Here is a 19,990-nt window from a genome sequence, read left to right as displayed (position 1 = left end):
GACTCCATTTCTTGCTATAGCTGAATAATATTTCATTTTGTTTCTTCATTCATATGCTGATAAGACACTTGGGTGGTCTCCATTTGTGAGTATAATGAACACTGGTATGTACTTATCTGTCTGAGCCCCTGCTTTCAAGACTTTGGGGGTAGTTAGCTAGGAATGGGAGTGCTGAGTCATATGGTAACTCCCAAAGTCGCTGAGTGGCACAGCAGTTAAGTGCTCAGCTACTCGCCAAAAAGCTGGTAGTTCAAACCCACCTAGAGGTGACTCAGAAGTCAGAGCTAGTGATCTGCAACAGCAACAACCAACAATGTGGAAATTCTGTGTATTTTCTGACCTCCCACCATACTGAGTTCCACAGTGAGTATCACCATGATGGAAACGACATGTTTGGTGTGATTCAGCAGTTAAAAACAATGCAGACCATCTAAGGTTTGGGAAATAAAATTCTCCAAGGCATACTTTCAAGTACAAAAAGCAACTTGTAGACCATACATTTGTTGTTAAGTGCCATCAAGTCGGTTCTGATCCATAGCGACCCTGAACAGGGTTTCCGAGGGTGTAAATCCTTACGGGAGTAGAAAGCCTCATCTTTCTCCTGCAGAGCGGCTGGTAGTTTCGAACCGCTGACCTTTTCACAGCCCGATTTGTAACCACTATGCTACCAGAGTTTCATATATATATATATATATATATATATATTTTTTTTTTTTTTTAATGCATTTATATATGTATGTACATAAAAACTACATACAGAGAAAGAAGATAACTCTGGTCACAATGGTACCTTTTATAATCAGAGGAAGGGAAATGGGAGTAGAAGAGATAAAGATATTCTTAGAGCCTTCACAATGCCGAGTGATTTTCCCACCCAGGTGAAAAGATACAACCACGCTGATCCTGCAAGTGAACTTGGGGAGAGATCTCTGGGTCTCCAGGATGTACACTGCTGGACAGGCAGGTAGCATCTGGGTGGGCTGCTTAGTTCACCATCTTCCAGATCTCCTCATGGAATCTGACCCCTTCCCAGAGATAGCCAGTTAATGTGGTCTGGCCAGCAGAAGGGAGGGCCAGTAAGGTGAAGAGCTTAGACTGCAACCAGCCGTGTCACTGGTGCTTGCTTACTCTCCCCACCTGGTCCCCAGGTCCAGGACATCCACACTATCTTATTCAGTGAGCTCTGTGAGAAGTCCTCCTAGCATCCACTAGCCCTCGCAGGGATGATGGGGTCCAGGAGGGCAGGCAGACACCCAGCTCCCGACAGTAGCATGGAGCCTGGTGCCCTGAGCTGCCCAGTTTGTGTTAAATCACTGCTCACTGCTACCTGCATGTGCACTCACCTGCCTGCACCTTCACACCACACATACACTGCAGGTACCCATCATAACCCTAAATCAAACAGCATCCCATTGAACTGAAGCTAAGGTTCATCTAACCTAGACGTCATGACAAACCAGAGTGACCACCTCCCAGCCACTAGGATGGCTATTAAAAGCAAAAGGAAACTAACAAGTCTTGGTGAGAATGTGTAGAAACCTCAACCTTCCTTTATTACTTGTGAGAACGTAAAATGGTGCAGCCACAATGGAAAACAGTTTGGCAGTTTCTCAAAACTGTTCAATCTAGAATTAACGTGGGACCCAGTAGTCCGTCTAGCTGTAGACGCAGAGGATTGGCAAGCAGGGACTCAAACAGAGATTTGTACACCAACGTTCACTGCAGCATTCTTCACAAGAGCCAAAAGGTGGAAACAAGCCAAGTGTCCATCAACAGATGACTAGATCAACAACACGTGGCATGCCTACACAATGCAGTATGACTTAGCCAGATCCCTCCGACAACATGGATGAACCTTGAAAACATTATTCTGAATGAAATCAGCAGACACAAAAGACAAATATTGTATGTTCCCATTTATATGAAATGCCTACAACATGTCATTATATAGAGATCAAAGTTTATTTTAGGTCACCAAGGGCTGAAGGCAGGGGGGAATGGAAGAGTTTAGGGGTACAAAGTTTCTGTTTGAGGTGATGAAAACTTTTGGAAATGGATAGTGTTGGTGGTAACACACATCATGAACATAGTGCCACTGAATTGGATACTTAAGGATGGTCAACATGGCAAACTCACCGACTGCCATCTAGCCAATGTGGGCTCACAGCAACCCTATAGGGCAGAACAGGCTGCTACGTAGGGTTTCTGAGATGGAAAATCTTATGGAAGCAGACTGTCTCATCTTTCTCCCACAGAGCACCTGGTGGGTTTGAACTGTTGACCTTTTGGTTAGCAGTCCAACTCATATTCCACTGTGTCACTAGTGGTCCTTACATGTACCCATGATAAAATGGAATTTTTAAAAAAAATTGAACCCCTGAGCTCACCTTGTAGCTAAATAACAAATTGACTTAAAAAAACACTACTACCCATAAATATCACCCCAGGACTCCAAGAAGTACTGTGCTCTTACAATGGACAAAACAGTCAGTAATGACGAGAATGTAAGGGGACAGAGAAACTGGAGAAACTAGATTAACAAAAACAGACCAAGCAGAATGGAAATTATGACAATGTTCACACGTTGTAAAGACTAAGCAGTGTCACTGAACAATGTGGAGAAATGGTTGAATGGAAATCTAAACTGCTGTGGACACCTTCACACAAAGCACAATAAAATATCATTTTGACTCACCCTGGTTCTAGAAAGGCCCATCTTCTCTGAGAATGAAGACCATGTGCAAAATAAGTGCTCTGGACCCACCTTGCCTTCCCACTCTTCCTCGGAACAGGGGCCCCCGCCGGTCAGGCCTACAACAGCTGCCCTAGGCTAAAGACAAATCCAAAACCAAGCACATTTCAGATTTAGCCATCTTTAATGCTTAGAAGCTCTGTACAAAATTACAAAATCAAAAACAACTCACAAACCAATCCTCACAACATCCCTGTGAGGTAGGCAAGTATTAGTCTCCCATTTTACAGATGGGAAAACTGAGGCAGAGAGGTGCCATAACCAGCCATTGGCCCCAGCATAGCAAAAAGTCAGGGTCAACCATGAGAACACGTTAAGAGCCTTCCCACTCATCCCTGCTCTCATCCTCATCAAGACCCTGTCTGTGAAGACTTACAACATGCAAACAGAACTACAATACATCTGAAAAGGTGGTGAACATACAGTAGTTTTGCAAAAAGAATTCAGCCAAGATAGTCAAATCTTTTCCAACAGGGGATTGGTGTGAACAGTGTCAGCCTTTTAAAACATCCAGACCAATGGCCCCTCTGTTTGCCTGCAGAAGCATGAAGTCAAAGAGAGGCTTCCTTGCCCTGATGAGTCCAGGCTAGGTGGACAGCCTGCCTGCTATTCAACGCCTGTATTTCAGTTACCACCACTCCCTGCCGGGAGATCTGCAGACTCCGTTAGGAGGTGGGCAGTGGAGCACAGTGGCCTCTAGCTCAGCCCACTGGAGGCGGCTCAGGGGCTCTGAGACAGGACGGCCTGGAATTGAAGTGACTTTCTCACACACTCCATGTTCACTCTGGAGCTCAGCAAGCTTTGGGGCTCCTGTGGCAGTTGATGAGGCTACAGAGCCATCTTGAGCTGTGGGCACAGGCAGGAGGTACAGGTGGACCTGCAGTTGGAGGCTTTGGCTTTCTCGCTCAGACTGCAGGCAAGTCAGGGAGGCCCCTCTCACGGCGCTCCATCCATCACCTGTGGAACAACTCTTTCCTTCCCAGATATGTTTCCGGCTTCTTCAAGGAACCTCCCCAGTCCTGCGAGCCCCAGGGGAAGGAAGAAGCAAGGGCCTCACCAGGACCCACCAGGCCACACAGTTGTCCTTCTGGAAGTCTCCCAGGTTAGAGATGGAGCGAGAGAAGCGACTATAAAGCTGCCTTTTAAGTAAGAAACCCACACCAGGTGTCCCAGTCAGCCAGGGGGTCAAAGGGCAGGGTTCTGGCAGCAAAAGTGGATGGGCAAAGGAGAAGTAAGGCAAGAGAATAAATGGAAGGCCCACTCTCTTCCCAAAGGGGTGAGGAGGGGACACAAGTGTGGACTAGCTCTCCTGGCCGTTGGTGGAGTGAGCTCCCCGGGACAAGGGCCCAGCCATCTGTGAAGTGAACACATGTGGCCTTCCTAGAGAGCCCCACACACACCTCTCTCATTTTCAAGGCATGACTATGTGGGGTAAATGTCCCTATAAAAAGTTCTTTCATAAAAGGGTCCAAACCCTACCCTATTTTCCTTCCAGGAAGCTGAGAAATCTTTTTCTCGAGGCCAGGATCCCTTGGGGCCATTCCAAGGAATAAGCACCTGGAGCTCTTAGCAAGCAAACGTGGGGGCTTGCAAGGGGTGCCAGTGGCAGGGAGGAGTGCCCCCTACAGGGAGTCCTCAGTAGGGGGCTCAGGGCTTCGGCTCCATTCCTGCCACCGGTATCGGAGCCGAGACAAGGGCTGACCCTCTGTGTCCTCCAACTCAGGGAAGCCCAGCTGGTTGAGGATCTCATAGATGCCAGCCTTGGACGCCACCTGGGAGAAGAGCAGACATGGGGGCACCGTCAGCCCTGGCCTGCTTCCTCACAATTCCCCTCCTTGGCTGCGCTGAGTCCTAGCGGCTCCACAACCTGAGCAAGTTTGCGTTTTGGATCCTGTTAGCTTTCGTTTCCTTATAACACAGTCTCTTGCTTTTAGGAGTGTCGTTGGCAGGGTTACATTATATGGACTCATGGGAACAAATTCTGTTCAGGATGGTGAAAAGGACCTGGAACCAGACTATGGTGATATTTCCACAACATTGTGTGTGATGTACTTAATGCCACTGAATTGTGTATTAAAACTGGTCAAAATGGGAAATTTTGTGTTTGTTTGTGAGCCATAATACTTTTTCTTTTTTAACAGCATAGCCAGCACTCAGCAGACAGTAAGAGCTGGGCAGATGGACAATGACCATCCCTGTCCAGTCGGGGGGGGTGTACAGGGTGAGCACCTGCTCTGGCCTGTGTGGTCCCCACACTCCTGGATCACTCTGGGTACTCAGTTGGACCTGCAGGAAGGCTGAGAAAGATCGCATGGCTGCAGAAGCTGCCTGAGGCCCTTGGGGTGTGGGTCAGACTGTTAGGCCCACTGTGAGTCAGATGGCCAGGTCCTGGCACCAGACACAAACCATTCAGTCACCTGGGAGATGGCCAGGATGTCAGCTCTTCAGGGAACAAAGGGACTAACTTGTCCTCCTGTCCTGTCCTTGGGAAACCCCTGCCCCACCCTCTACTCAGCCCCAGGAAGGGGGCTGGAACCCACTCTCCTGCTTGAGCCAGCAGCTCTCTCCTCCCTTAGCACCCCCATGCCCACCGTCTAGACTCAGCTGGAAGGGGGTCAGCTTCCTCCCTAGCCCTGGCTCCTCCAATTTGCACTCTCCAAATAGAAGCCAAGCAGAAACTGTCCTAGCTCCTCACCACCTCCAGCCCCACCCAGGGCTCAATGAGGAAACTGAGCCTACGCCGACTTAGGAGGGTTGGCTGTGACGTGGTCTTGGTGTGACCCTGACAGGGTTCCTGGCTCCTCTCTGTCACATTCATGAGGGGTCATTTCAATGCTGTCCCATGGCCACCACTATTCCTGCCTCTGCATGGCAGTGTCCTCCCTGTGGCTCAGAGTCCACCCCACAACTGTCTCACCCCGGCTCTTCCTGTTTCTCCTGCTCTCATGCCGCCTGTGATCTGCCCACAGCCCCATAGGAGCTAATTCCAGCCTGGAGAATTGGGCTGGCAAGGTCAGGAAGGGTCAGCTTCCTGGAGGAGGGATAATTACAGGTGGTTCTGCTGAGCGAGGGGACAAAAGAGGCCTCTCTCCTGACCGAAAGGGGCCAGGAGACAATACTGCCTCTGAAAACCACCACGCTGGAAGGAGCACCGGGCCAGGAGGGAAGACATCAGCATCGTAAGCACGAACGTGGGGGTTTTGGAGTCAGCCAGCCAGCTCTGACGCTGACCCTGGACAAGTTACTGATCTGTCTACTCAGCTGTGTCCTCTGTAAAATGAGAGAACAACAGTCACCATTTAAGGCGCCCTCCCCTGGCAGATGGCACCCCATTCATCTCACTGAATCCCCACCACAGCCTTTTGCAGTGGTGTAACAACACTACTGATGTTAGTCACGTTCAGAACTGAGGAGAGTCAGGTCCCAGGGGAGTTCACTAGCCTGCTTGTGGTGGAAACAGGGCCCTTGGCCACCCTGCTGCCCTGCAGTGGGGAGGGCTCACCACCGGAACAGGCACACCGAGCCAGGTAAGACCGCCTCACTTTCTTCTGTCCCCTGGGGGCAGTGAGAACTCATGCCCCTGTGGGACCCTACTGGGCACTTGATGCTACTGTCCAACACACCTGTCTCCTCCTTCCTCTACATTTACTCAGCCATTCACTCTTCAGCCTCAGACCCACTGACTACCCAATCCAGACACTGAGACGGGAGCTCCCACTACTCAGCAGGGGCCCTCTCACCTCCCGCATCCAGGCACTGAAAGGCCTCTGCCAGGAGGCAGCCTTCTCCAGGTGGAGGTAAGCGTTGAAGAGAATCAGGTAGATGTAACGCTCCAGGTACTGCAGACTCCTCAGCTGCAGCCGCCGGGCCACCTGCTCCTCTTTGGCGGCCTTTACCTGGTGGAGGTCACAGGGCAGTTAGTGTGGAGAGGGGTAAAAGGGGCAGAGATGTTACACTGATATCTGCCACCTGTCTGTGACCCCCCTCCACACACACACACACACACACACTAGGAGACTTGAAAAGTTTGTGGAGTTAAAAGACAACAGAATTTTCCCAGGAACTTTTTGAAGCCCCTCATATACACCAAGCCATGGTCTTTTCAATCACCTCATATGCATGTGAAAGTTGGACAATGAATAAAGAAGACCACAGAAGAATGGAAGCATTTGAGTTCAGATGTTGGTGAAGTACCAGGGATTGACAGAGAAACAAACAAGTCTATCTTGGAAGAATGCTCCTTAGAAGTGAAATGGCAAGATTGCATCTCTTTATTTTGGATACAATGTTATGTCTGGTAAAATGGAGGGTCAACGAAAACAAGAAAACCCCCTCTAAGACGGACTGACAGAATGACAGCAACAAGGGGCTCAAACGTGACAACAGTGAGGACGGTGAAGGAGCAGGCTGTGTTGCGTCCTGTCGTGTATGGGAACTGATTCAACAACACCTAACAACTCTGCCCTCTGCCCAATCTTTTCAGCCCAATCTTCAGCTCAGTCTGGACCCAGGCGGGGGATCCCATCTCAGACTGGAAGGGGAGGGGCCCCATCTTGGTATCTGACCCTATCTGGTCCCTGACTGGCTTCTTTGTCTGTTTCAGATTTTTTGTTTGTTTGTTTGTTTTTGTCACAGGTTTCAAGACTTACTGACCCTGTAACAGAAAGGCCCCACGGCAAGAAATGAGGCACTCCTTGGAACAGGGGTCTCAGGTATAAGTGGGGCTTACTCACACTGTGAGGGTCTTTGTAATTAGCAATCTTAGCAACTACTGTGAACATGGTACCAGGCCGCCTGGTCGGAGAGTAAGGGGCAGTAAGGCTAAGTGAAGGGATGGCTCCATGAGGCACGGTGGCTGGGTGGGCCTACAACCTAGTTAGATTTGGAATGAGGAAACAGCACTGCAGCAAAGGTGGTACCTGGCATGGGAGCTTGTGAGGGACAAGAAGGGAAACTGGGGGGTTAGAACCAAGTAACCTGAAAGTTTATCCTCTAGGGTCAGTGGTTCACAACCCTGAGGATCATGCAAAATGTAGATGACTGGGTCCCAGCCCAGATCAATCCACTGAGACCTTCTAAATGGTGGGGCCTGGGCATCAGGATTAATCAAAACTCCTGAGTAGTTACACAACACTTTGAGCAAAGATTCTACAAAAGAAACCTGATCAAAAGGGGGGTGGGATGTAGACCAGAAGACAAACCCAGAACTATTGCACTGAGATCATCTTTGAATCTTAAAGATCAAAAATACATCCCCCAAGTCTTCATCAAATAAATGTTTCTTTCGCTTAATTGGCAAAGAACGTCTGCCTTGCACACTGTACTCTTTTGTGATTTACCTGACATTAACTCATCAGATAATAAACTTACAGAACAGTGAGTTTATGTTAATGGGAGAGGAGCAATTCTGAAAAGGAGAGTAAGAATGCTCCTACAACTCGAGGACCATAACCGGTAAGATAAACTGGACTACAAGGTCAGTTTGAACTTCAAGGTTGGCGGTTCAAACCCACCAGCTGCTCCTAAGAAACCCTATATGGGGTTGATAGGAGTCGGAACAAACTCGATGGCACTTAACAATAACAGCAACAAACTGTACATGTTGAGTTGGTGTATGTTCTGCTGTGAATATTCTCAACCACCACCACCAAAGGGGGTGGGGTGGGGAATTAATTGGTTTAAAAAAAAAAAAAGAGCAACTTCTCAGGTAGTCGCTGTGGCCAGGGCTTATAGCCACAGAGGTTTTTCGGGAAATGGGCTAAGAGAAGGTTCATGGGAGACTAGTGCTCAGGGGAGACGGGGTTGGGGGCAGGTTGGGGACAGTCTACTATGCCTGACACTCCTTCTCAAACCCAGGGCAGATATGCTGCTACCCAGCCCACGCCAACCCCATGCCTCATGGAGAGTGAAAGGATGTTTGGATGCCCACACCACCAGGCCCCCAGCAGTTCTTACTCCTCCAGGGAGAGACCCAGGCTCAGGGCTGCTCTCCCAGGCACCAGTTTCTATGGGAGGTGGCAGCAAGTCCCAGCCTCTGGGAGCCAGGAAGTGCTGGTCTCCGCAAGAGTGGGGGGAGGGGGGTGCCACAGCTGGGAACCCTTCCACACAGACCCACAGCATCTGCCTACATCTGTGTCTCCCCCTCAGCTGCTGTGGGATGGTGCCCAGGTGTGGCCTCATCACCCAGATGGGACATTATCCACAGGCCTAAGACTCAGGACCAGAGTGGGCCTGTGACACATTCCCCCACCCCACCCCACCCCCAGCCATCAGTGCTTTCTTGGTTGGCTCATCTTTCTTTCCTCCCAGGCTCCTTCGAGGGAACTGCAACTTGCAAAGTCAGCCATTTATGCCATCTGGAAGTGGAGGGGTGTGGCACGGGGATAGCTGGTTGCACTGAGTAAGCAGAGGGGACCAGGGCAGGCACTCCAAGTGCAGGAAGACAAGCTGGGGCTCCAATCCAGGGGTCCCACAAGCTGGTTCTGTTGCTTCAGCTCCCCAAGATTACCGGACAAGGATTACTCAATAAAGTCAGGGATGAGAGGCTACAACATGCCCATTACCAATGATGAGGTAGCCTCAGGCCCTCTGCTCCGGGTCACAGGTAACTGCAAAGCAACAAGCCACTGCTTCAAGTGAACAAGAAGGAGGGCAAAGAGCTGGATTATTTGAGGTGGTTCAGGTACAGCCAAGAAAACCTTCTGGGGAAACCCTATGGTGCAATGCTATGAATTGGCATCAATTGGATGACACCCAACAAGGAGGAGGAGAGGAGAGGAGGCCGGTTGGTGTGCTGTTCTCAGAGAAGGAGGGCCCCTGCAGAGCAGGAAAGGGGTCAAGAAGGGGGCCTAGCAGGTGGACAGAGTGGAGGAGCAGCGGGAGGGCAGGTACAGGAGGAGTATAGATGCTGGGCTGAGACTCACGCTGCAGACAAGCAGCTGGTGGCTCTGAGACTAAGAACAGCCCATGACTGCTGCAGGGAGGAGGAGGGCAGGGGTACGGGTGGGTTAACTAGTTCTTCCAGACCAATCAAGCAAAGTGCTCCAAATTTTACAAAATGAGAATGCCATCTTCTTTAGAAATTAAAACGTATTTACTAAAAAAAAACTGTATTTGCTTAAATACCAACTGTGGACGATACAATACAACCCTGTCTATTGGAACCCACCAGTTGCTCCAGGGGAATAAGATGAGGTGTCTGTTTCCATGAAGACTGACCATCTCAGAAACTCGGGGGGGTGGGGGTGGGAGCAGTTCTCCTCTGTCCTCTAGTGTCACTATGAGCCGGCTTTTACCTGAAGGACAGAGATTCTGGGGTGGCACTGCACCTGAGCATTCATCCCACCCCTGAACGTGCTTCTTGTGATCTTTGAGAAGCAGACTGCCACATCTTTCTTCCGAGGCACCCCTAGGTGGACTCGAATGCACGTCAGGAGCTAAGCTAAGTGTGTTAATCCTTTGTATCACCCAAAGCCTCTACCCTACCCCCTAGGCTGCTTCTGTTCTTCTTCAGTCTCGATCCAAAGGCCTGGTGCTATTTTAAAAAATGGTTTCTTAGAAAGGAGGAAAGGAAATCATCACCATTTCCTCCCGGTAAGAGCTATTTAAACTACTTCCTGTGAAAGCGTTCAGGAGAAATGTCCTTATGGGTATGAGAAGCTCTCCTCCACTCTGGACTTGGCCTATGGAAATGGTCACACCAGTCCTCTCTGTGACCTTTTCTCCTGGGGACAGAGGCCTCCCCATTCCGGAGACACTGGTGAGAATCGGGTGGAGAGACTGAGCAATTCCCTTCAAGTCCAGCTGGCAAGGGTACAATTATCTCTAAATTCAGATCACTATGTAAAGGTAATGCTCGGCAACCCCTGGAAGGTTCTATGGATACATCCTGCCAAATCGCAGGTTATGATTTACGACAATCACCCATCTTCCCAGTCTAAGACCTTGGTTTCCTACAATCATCCCATGCTGGGAAGGACTGGCCAGTTGGCTAGCTTGCCAGTAAAAATAGCGGAGCTGGTTTTAAATGGCCTGGCAGGCCAGGCTATCATTAGTTGCAGTGGGGCTGAACAAAGCTTCCTAGTCCCTTGGGACGGAGCCCTAAAATAGAAGGGGGCCCAGGAAAGGTGGCCAGGGCACTGGATATTACAGGCCTCCCTTCCCAGCCCCCTGGGTCTGCATTAGGACTCAGTGTGCAGCACGTGCTCTCCCCAGGTCACCCTAGCTTGTCTTTGCTGTAAGCACCCATCTAGAAGACCAACACCGGGAGCTTCTCCAGCCAGGTCCCAGACTCAGCTGTGCTATACCGCCCCTGCAAGTTTCCCCAAGGGTGACTACCGGCCTTCTCAAACTTACAAACTAACCTCCTGATCACTCTCCCAACCTGTTCCACCCACAATTTTTTCAATCTTAGAGGCAACTCTATCCTTCCAGTTGCTCAGGTCAAAACGCTTTCTCACACCCCACTTCCAATCCATCAGGAACATTCCACTGGCTATCCTTGAAACACTTCTAGAACCTGTCCACTTCCCAGCACTTTGACTTGTACCAAATCCACCAAAACCAAACACACACCCCAGGAGTCAGTTCTGAATCACAGCAACCCTACAGGACAGCAGAGTGAAACTGTTCCTTAGGGTTTTCAAGACTGTAAACCTTTCTGGAAACAGACAGCCTCATTTCCCCAATCCAAACCACCATCATTTCAGTGCCTGCTCCCTGACTGGCCTGCTGCCACCCTCATCCCTAACGTATGTGTGTCACAGTGATGGCTGAAACGTTCAATCTGCTCCGAGTTCTGGGCTGGGTCCCACCTCACTGAGTGAGAGCTGGCACACCCCCAGCACAGTCTCCCTGCTCTTCCCTCCTCCTCCCTGCTCCCACACTCGGCTCCAAGCACTCTGGCCTTCTTGCTGCTCTAGAGCACAATGAGGTAGCTCCCACCTCAGGACCTTTCATTGGCCGTAACTTCAGTCTGGAATGCTCTTCCCAGATACCGCCTGGAATCAAATGCCACCTTCTCAATGAGCCGCTTCCGGTTTTAACCCTAAACACAAATCTCTTCAAGATATGGTGCTGGACCAGAGGTCGGAGAAAGATGGAGACTAAGTGGAAAGGCTGTGGGTGCTCTCTGCAGCAAGGACACAGAAAACCCGACAAGACACATACAGAGGACGGTCCTGGAACTCTGAGCTCCAGAGGAAGGGATAGGAAAGTGGATCCAGTGCTTACTGGGAGAAAATGTTGAATAGACCCAGCAAGAGAGGAGGTGACTGACCAGCAGCTGGCAGTCAACGGAACCCGCGCCGCCATCTTGAGTTTGTGAACGGCTTTATAAACAAGAAAACATATCCACATTACAGAAACCTACCTGTGGCTTGTAGAGACAAAGGTGAGATTTCAGATTTTTTCCTCTTCAATTCTAATAAAATACATATAGCATTGGAGACAATACAAAACCTGCAAACAGAGGTCCAGATGATCAATACTAAAATATCAGAAATGGACAATACACTGAAAAGGCAAAGGAGTGGAACTGAAGCAATGGAAGCCAGAATTAGCGTGCTTGAAGATAAATCTCTCAATATTGCTAAGACAGAAGAACAAACAGAAAAAAGAATGAAAAAAATCTGAAGAAAGCCTAAGATTCATGTGAAGAGGAATAATCTATGCGTGACTGGAATTACTGAACAGGAACAGACAAAGAAAACCACAGAAAAGATAGTCAAAGTGCTGGTGGAAGAAAATTTCCACGCATCTTGAAAGATGAGAAGATAAACATTCAAGAAGTGGAAAAACTCACAGACAGGATAGACCCCAAGAGAAAATCACCAACACATATCATAATCAAACTCTCCAAAATCAAAGACAAGGCAAGGAACCTGAAGGCAGCTTGGGAAACCCTAAATGTTACCTACAAAAGAAAACCAATAAGAAGATTAAGTTCTGATTTCTCAGCAGACCATGGAGGCAAGAGGCAATGGGGAGACCTATACAAAACCCTGAAAGTAAACAACTGCCAACCAGGAATCACATGCCCAGCAAACTGTCCCTTAAATATGACAGTGAAATTAGAACATTTCCAAATACACATAAATTAAAAGAATGTGTAAAAACCAAGACAACGCTACAAAAATTACTAATGGCAGCTCTCTGGACTGAGAACCAGAAACAGCAGACAATAACCACAGATTAGTCTATGTGGCAGCACCGCCCAGAATTCAATCCAGATACAGAAATACCCTGAGTAAAACAAAAACACAAGCCTGAAGGTAGGGAATCAGAGGTATCAACCTATAGTGACGACAAAAATACAGAGCAAAAAAGAGGCAAGTGCTGTGAAGAGACTGTCAAATGGTGAGGAAGTCACACAGATTTCAAAATAAAACCGACTGTTTTAATTTGGGGAAGAAATGAATCAATCACAGGGTAACCTCAAAGAAATGGCACCGGGACAATTGGAGTTCCACATACAAAAGAATAAAGTTGGACTCCTACACCTCATTAACTCAAAATGTATCAATGACTTAAATAGAAGAGCTAAAATGATCAAAATGTTAAGAAGAAAAACCGCTCACAGCAACCCTACAACAGAGAAGAAATGCCCCATCAGGTTTCCGAGAATATAAACCGTGCACAGGCAGACTGCCACGTCTTTCTCTGTCAGAGCGCTTGTTGGGTTTGAACCACCGACTTTCAGTTAGTAGCCAAGTTCTGAGCTACTGTACCACTGTGGATAAATCTTCATGACCTTGGATTTGGCAATGGATTCTTAGCTATGACACCAAAAGCAGAGTCAACTAAAGACAAAATGGATCAACTGGACTTCATAAAAGTGAATCATGTATCAAAGGACATTACCCGGAAAGTAAAAACACAACTTAAAGAATGGGAGAGAATATTTGCAGTGCATGTATCAGATCAGGATTTCATACACAAAGTATATAAAGAAGGCCTGCAACCCAACGACAGAAAGACAAAGAACCCAGTTACAACATGGGCAAGGACTTGAATAGGTATTTCTCTGAGGAAAGTAAACAAATGACCAATAAGCACAGAAAAAAGAGCCTCCACACCATTAGTACAGACAGACCTTGGTTTGCTACACTTGGTGAATACTGTTTTTTTGGGGTTTTTTTAAATATACATGGAAAGTTTGTGGCAACCCTGATTACAGTGGCTACTGGCGTATTTTTGCAATAGTAAGTGCTCATTTTGTGTCTTTGTCACATTTTGGTAAATCTCACAATATTTCGAACTTTTTATAATATTATTGCACACACTAATAGACTATACTATAAGCATAACTTATATGCACCGGGAAACCAAAAAAGCCACGTGCCTTGCTTTACTGCAATATTAGCTTTATTGTGGTGGTCTCAAACCAAACCAGCAACATCTCTTGAGGTATGCCTGTATAACACAGTTCACTACAGCATTATTCACAACAACCAAAAGATGGAAACCCAACAGACACACACATGGGTACACAAAATGACGTGGATCCATATAATGGAATATCATTCAGCCAGAAAGAGAAATGAAGTTTGGCTACATAGATGAACCTTAAAACCACTGTGCTACATGAAATAGGCCAGACACAAAAAGACAACGCTGTGTGATCCTACTTATATGAAATTTCAGAATAGGCAAAATCATAGAAGTAAAAAGTCGATTTGTGGTTACTAGGGGCTATGGAGGTGTCCTGGATGGCACAGTTTGATAAGCACTGGACTGCTAACCACAAGGTCGGCAGCTCAAATCCACTCCATGGATTTAATGGAGTAGCCGCTCCATGGAAACCCTATAGAGGGTGGCTATGAGTCAGAACCTACTTGACGGCACTTAATAATAATAATGTATCTGAACTTCGCTTCTCTGTGGCTGATTAATATTTCACTATATGGCTACACCCCAGTTTGTGTACCCATGTGTTTGCTGATGGATACTTGGATAGTTTCCATCTTTTAGCTGTTGTGAAGGGATTATGGACTGAATGGAAGAGATGGGGAGTTCTTGCTGAATGGAAACTGAGTTTCTGTTCGGAGTGATGGAAACATTTCAGAAATGGATAATGACGCTCGTACCACAAACAACATGGTGGTTATAATAAATGTCACTGAACTGTACACTTGGAAATAAAGCACAATGGTACAAGTTTAGGTTGAAGTATTTTTCATGTTTGTTTTATGTATTTTTCCAACAACAAAAATTTTAGCTACAACCCCTCATGGTCTCACCCCTCTCCTCCCCTCCCCAGATGGATCTGATCTAACATGCCATGTATCTTTTACTTTGCATGTGTTTATTGTGTGTACAAGACTTTTGTGTTTTCTCTCTGGGGCATCTCCAGCACCCAATACAGTGCTGGCACCTAGTAGGTGCACTTAGTGTCTACTGAGCTGTTGAGTGACTACAGGCAGGCTCGCATCTTGCACTTTGACTGACCCCAGCATCACAGAGTGACTGGGGTCATCTGGAACATGCCCTTTGCTTTCCAAAAGAGGAAGCTAAGGTCAAAGACGAGAGCCAATCTGCCACATGGACGGCTGGCAGCAGAGTCGGAAACAGGCATCCAGTCAACTCCTGCTGGGAACTGTCCACTGTCCTTGAAAGACCTGGACATAGCCCAGGCTTAGCAGGAGTTGGGGGGGTCGGGGAGCCCCAGGGAGAAACAAGAGGAGCAATGAGACCAGGCACAGGCTCTGCATCGATGCACGCCAGACCCCTGCACCCACTGTTAAGAGTCTTCCTATTGACGTCGCTCCCCTGCCATCCACATGGCCTGCAGACTCCTGCCCTCTAACTCAGGTGTGTGGACAGCGGGCAGCTCTTAAGGATGGCCACTTTCTAAACTGAGGAGGGGAGTCCCTATGCTCAGAACCCACCCTCTTCCCACAAATGCAATACCACTCCTCTCCTGGCAGACAGTGGCCCTGAAGCAATCAGAGCCGGCTGCTTTGATGTGTTCCCACAGAGTCCCCACAAACCACCCTCCCATCTGCCTGGCAGTGAAACCTACTCCCTGTAAGGGATAAAGTGGCTCTCGGCCCACTGCAGGGAACTGCGTTTCCAAAGACATCGTATTCTGGTCCACATTTCCAAAGCATGACTGAGTTAAATCCAGCACCAGGTTTAACTTTTCTGCCTGGCATTCAATCAACTCACTCAACAGCTGACATTGCTGTGAAGCCCCTGTAGGGTGCAAGTAACCTGATGAGTCCCTGGCGGCCATCACACCCTATAGCCACTTCCAGCTCACACAGGAGCCAAGCAAAGAAAATGATCCCAGCTCACAAAGCAATTCACCCAAGGCTGCACAGGAGCTGCGGCAGAGCCAGGGTGCCGTTGCTAAAGCAGAGTGCCCTGTCCTGGAAGCAAAGTGGAAGAAGAGTCGAGAGAAAGATTGAAAGCAGAGGTCAGGTTTTCCCACTTGTGTATCTACTGACCCATCGGACCGTCCATCCAGCTATCTGCTCACTAGGCTCACACAGTCGTGAGGGCTCTGGAGCTGATGTTTCAGATGGGACCCCTCCACACGAGGAGACATGAGCAGCAAAGACAGCCACCCCAGGACATAGCACGGAAGCTTGGTCTCAACAGATAGGGAGGGAGCTGGAGGAAGGACTGGGATGCTGAACATTTCCTAAAGAGGAGGTGCTGGAGCTACTGAACCCCCTCCCAGACAAGTGGAACTTCCAAGACAGAGGATGCATACACACTTAGAAACCATGCCTGGCGTAGAGTGGGTGCTCAGCATATATTTGCTTTTGGATAAACCACGAATGTCCACAGAGGGGGGAATTCTAGCTCAGTCAGACAAGAAGGAAGAACAGTCTAAGATGCTAGGATGCCTGTGCCCACCAATACACACACACTCACACTCTCTGTCCTGGCAGCCACTCACTGACCTGCTTCACTACTTTGGGCTGCTGTGAAGGGCTTTGGGAAGCAGCCGTCTTACAGTCACTGTTGTTGCAACAGCGCACAATCTCCCAGGGCTGCTCTAACTTGAGGGGCCCCGGCCCTGGGGACCAGTAGGCATTACCTACTAGAATGAGGTCTCTGGGGCTCAAGCTCCGCCAAGCCAGAATCTTGGAGAGATTTAGAGAGACCCCACCTGGGGCCTAGAGCCAGAGCTGCCTCACTTAACACTGTTCTTAAGAAACAGCCTCTGCCCTGGTACATGGCACTGGATTTCCTCAGCCTCTTGGCTCCTTTCTTGGTAGGGCCAATACTGCACCAATCATGCCAGTGCATGCAGTAGGTGCTCAATCAATGCTGGCAGCTTCCATGTCATCTCTTCCCTTTCCACCACCATCAAATTGCCCCCTGGGGTCTTGGCCACGAGGGTAGAGGGCAAGGAACAGGCCCAGGAATTGGGAGGTTCTGGTCCTGCCTCTGGCCAATCACAGGACTTCAGTGGGTCTTTCTTCCTCAGAACAATGGGTCTAACCAGCTACCTGGATCTCACCAGCTACTGTGAGGACCAGAAGAGACAAAATGTAAGAAAATTGTTAGAAAACCTAAAAAGTATTACTCAAAGTCAAAGCACTAGTCTTTATAAATCTCAATTTGAGACCAAAGAACATTTTATTTCTATGTGGCTGCCTTCACCTCAGCTTTTCCTCAAACTTTTACACATGGACACCCACTAGACTGTTTTGAATATAGAGCACTAAGAATTAATGTGAATGTTGTTGTTGTTGTTGTTAGGTGCCATCGAGTCGGTACCAACTCATAGCAACATTATACACAGCAGAATGAAACACTGCCCGATCCTGGGCCAACCTCACTATTGTTGCCATGCTTGAGTCCATCAATGCTGCCACTTGGCCAATCCATCTCACTGGAGGTCTTCCTTCTTTTTCTCTGATCCTTTACCTTATCTTTCTCCAGCAACTGGTCCCTCCTGACAACATGTCCGAAGTTATGAGAGACGAAGTTTGACATCTTGGCCTCTAAGGAGCACTCTGGCTGCACTTTTTCTAAAACGGATCTGTTGGTTCTCTTGGCAGCCCATGGCACTTTCAATATTCTCCTTCAACACCACCCAAATAAGTGTCTCTGGCATTAATGATTCTAGCAGGACTTCCTTCAGGAGCTCTGACTTTGGTTTTGTTCACAAACATATTCCCTTTCCAAGCCCAGCAGGAAATAACTAATTCCCCAGATGGCGCTACCACCATGGGTTGGTGGCCATTTTGGATATTCCTTAGTCTAGGCTCAGTCTTCTCACCTCTAGCTCAACATAATGGAGTGGCTGCATTCAAAGGATTTTTTTTTTCCCTTTCAAGGCATTTTTTTTTTTTTAATGCCTTAAGTATGCTGTTCTCTCACACACATTGAGGTAATCAGGCCCTGATGCAATTTCACTGACACCTTAGAGAACGAGAGGAAGCAGGACTGTGGGCCACAGCTCTAGAGATCAGACCACTTGAGAGAAGCCTCAGCAGAGACAGGGGCCAAGACTGTTACATCAGGAAATGTCTGTCCTGGTGGTTCCACCACCACCACCACACACGCACATATACCAAAAAAAAAAAAAAAAAAAAAAAACCCAGCTTGGATATCCAAGCTGTACTCAGGCCTCCTGTCTGTGATATTTTCTCTGGACGTCTCTCCCCTGATCAGTCTAAAAGTACCTCAAGGGCAAGGCCCATGGCCCCATAGCAGGGCCTGAAGTGGGCAGGAAGAGTCGCAAGTGCACCTCCTGAGGAGGGCAGTATGGCATGGTGGAGAGGGTCCCGATCTATACACCCAGGTTTGAGGTCTCACCCTACTCCTGTCACCTACAAGCCCAGAACTTCCCTGTGCATGGCTTCCTCATCTGCAAAACGGGCAGAACACTAACCCCGCCTATGTCACACACAGGCATGGTGTAAGGGCGGAGCAGGACAGTGGCTGGGCAGCCTCTGAGTTGGTTGGCTGAAAAGATGTAAGGGCACGCTGGGTTTGGATTCCCTGGCCTCCAGCTCTGGTCTCTAATGACCTTAGTCTCCCCTCATGAGCCCCTTCCTCTCCCTTCTCACAGCCCACCCCCTGCCTCAGTCACCCAGACCCTCAGCTAGCCACAATCTCCTCAGACTCCATCAGAATCTTGGGTGATTTTTCCAGTCCAACTGCTGTCTATCAGTTCGAGCTCCTGAAGACCCGTGTATGTAAAAGTAGAACTGAGCCCGTAAAGTTTTAACTGCCTGAATTTTGGGAAGCAGATCACCAGGACTTTCTTCTGAGGAACCGCTGGGTAAACATGAACATCACATCATTAGTAGATGTGCATGTTAACCCTGTGCACCAGCCAGACAGGGGCTCAGAGGAATTTTGTTGTTGTTGTTAAGTGCTGTCAAGTCAGCTCCAACTCAGAGTGACCCTGTATAGGGTTTCCAAGGAGCCGCTGGTGGGTTTGAACTACCAAACTGTGGTTCGAAATTTTAGGGCTGTCTAATTCAATATCTTCCCCACATATCTAGAGAAATGCCTGTTAGACCACTTTGTTCTCTGAAGATGGGTAAGTAAAGTAACAGTGAGCACCGAGCCTGCCTTGTCTGTCCCGTAATCCCAGAGAATCTCCTCTTTCTGGAAGGGCTACAGTCTGTGCAGAGGAATGACTGGATCTGCAAAGCATCGTTGTACAAACACTTGTGAAGAAGTAAGGCGCCTGACTTCTGGTTTGCCAGGGAGGCTAGGCGGTGCTTGTGAGTGGGGGCTCTGGGATCGGGTGGGGGGAAGCTCGCGAGTTGAGCCTCCCAGGTGGGAATTCACAGTCTCACGGCCCGCGTAAATCTTAGTGCGCCAGAGACTTAGACCCGTTTCTTTGAGAAATCACTGAGCAAGGAATTACAGGCTTTTTAAAAGGGCGCCGTGGCATCCCCAGCTCCTTTGGGCTTGGGGGGGCGGGGCGGGAACCAGCTCGTGCGGAGCCTCCAGTGGCTGGGAGACTCAAACAGGGAGATTCACTGGTGACACCTACCCCAAGGGGGGATTTCTGCGCATACAGTGGACAGAGGGAAGTTAGCTTAGGAGAGAAAGAGGAAAAAATAAAATAAAAAATGCCTGCAGAAAAAAGAGAAGTGGTGACTGTCTGACGTCACCAGGTGCAGACTGTGCCTGCTTGAGCCATTTCTGCCCTGCCCAATTGACCCGTGTGTTCCTGGGGCCCGCCGGGCGTGCGCGCACACAGGCGAGCAGCTGCCAGCCTGCCCAAGCCGCATACCGCGGGCCTGCCAGACGTGCAAA

General features: G+C 48.7%; 1 protein-coding gene across 1 annotated transcript in view; it reads right to left on the bottom strand.

Annotated features, from left to right (window-relative positions):
• Window positions 1–4,374: 4,374 nt before the first annotated feature.
• PALD1 (phosphatase domain containing, paladin 1) overlaps window positions 4,375–19,990 on the bottom strand; it is a 63,220-nt gene continuing 47,604 nt past the window's right edge. The window contains exons 18-19 of the mRNA XM_006837465.1: window positions 6,493–6,648; window positions 4,375–4,524 (exon numbers count right to left, since the gene is read on the bottom strand). Coding sequence (XP_006837528.1) covers window positions 4,375–4,524; window positions 6,493–6,648 — 306 coding nt within the window. The remainder of the gene's footprint in view (window positions 4,525–6,492; window positions 6,649–19,990) is intronic.

This window comes from Chrysochloris asiatica, unplaced genomic scaffold (assembly GCF_000296735.1).
Source record: "Chrysochloris asiatica unplaced genomic scaffold, ChrAsi1.0 scaffold00020, whole genome shotgun sequence".
NCBI lineage: Eukaryota > Metazoa > Chordata > Mammalia > Afrosoricida > Chrysochloridae > Chrysochloris > Chrysochloris asiatica.
The sequence above is the reverse complement of the archived record's forward strand: the minus strand, read 5'-3'. Positions and strand labels throughout refer to the sequence as shown.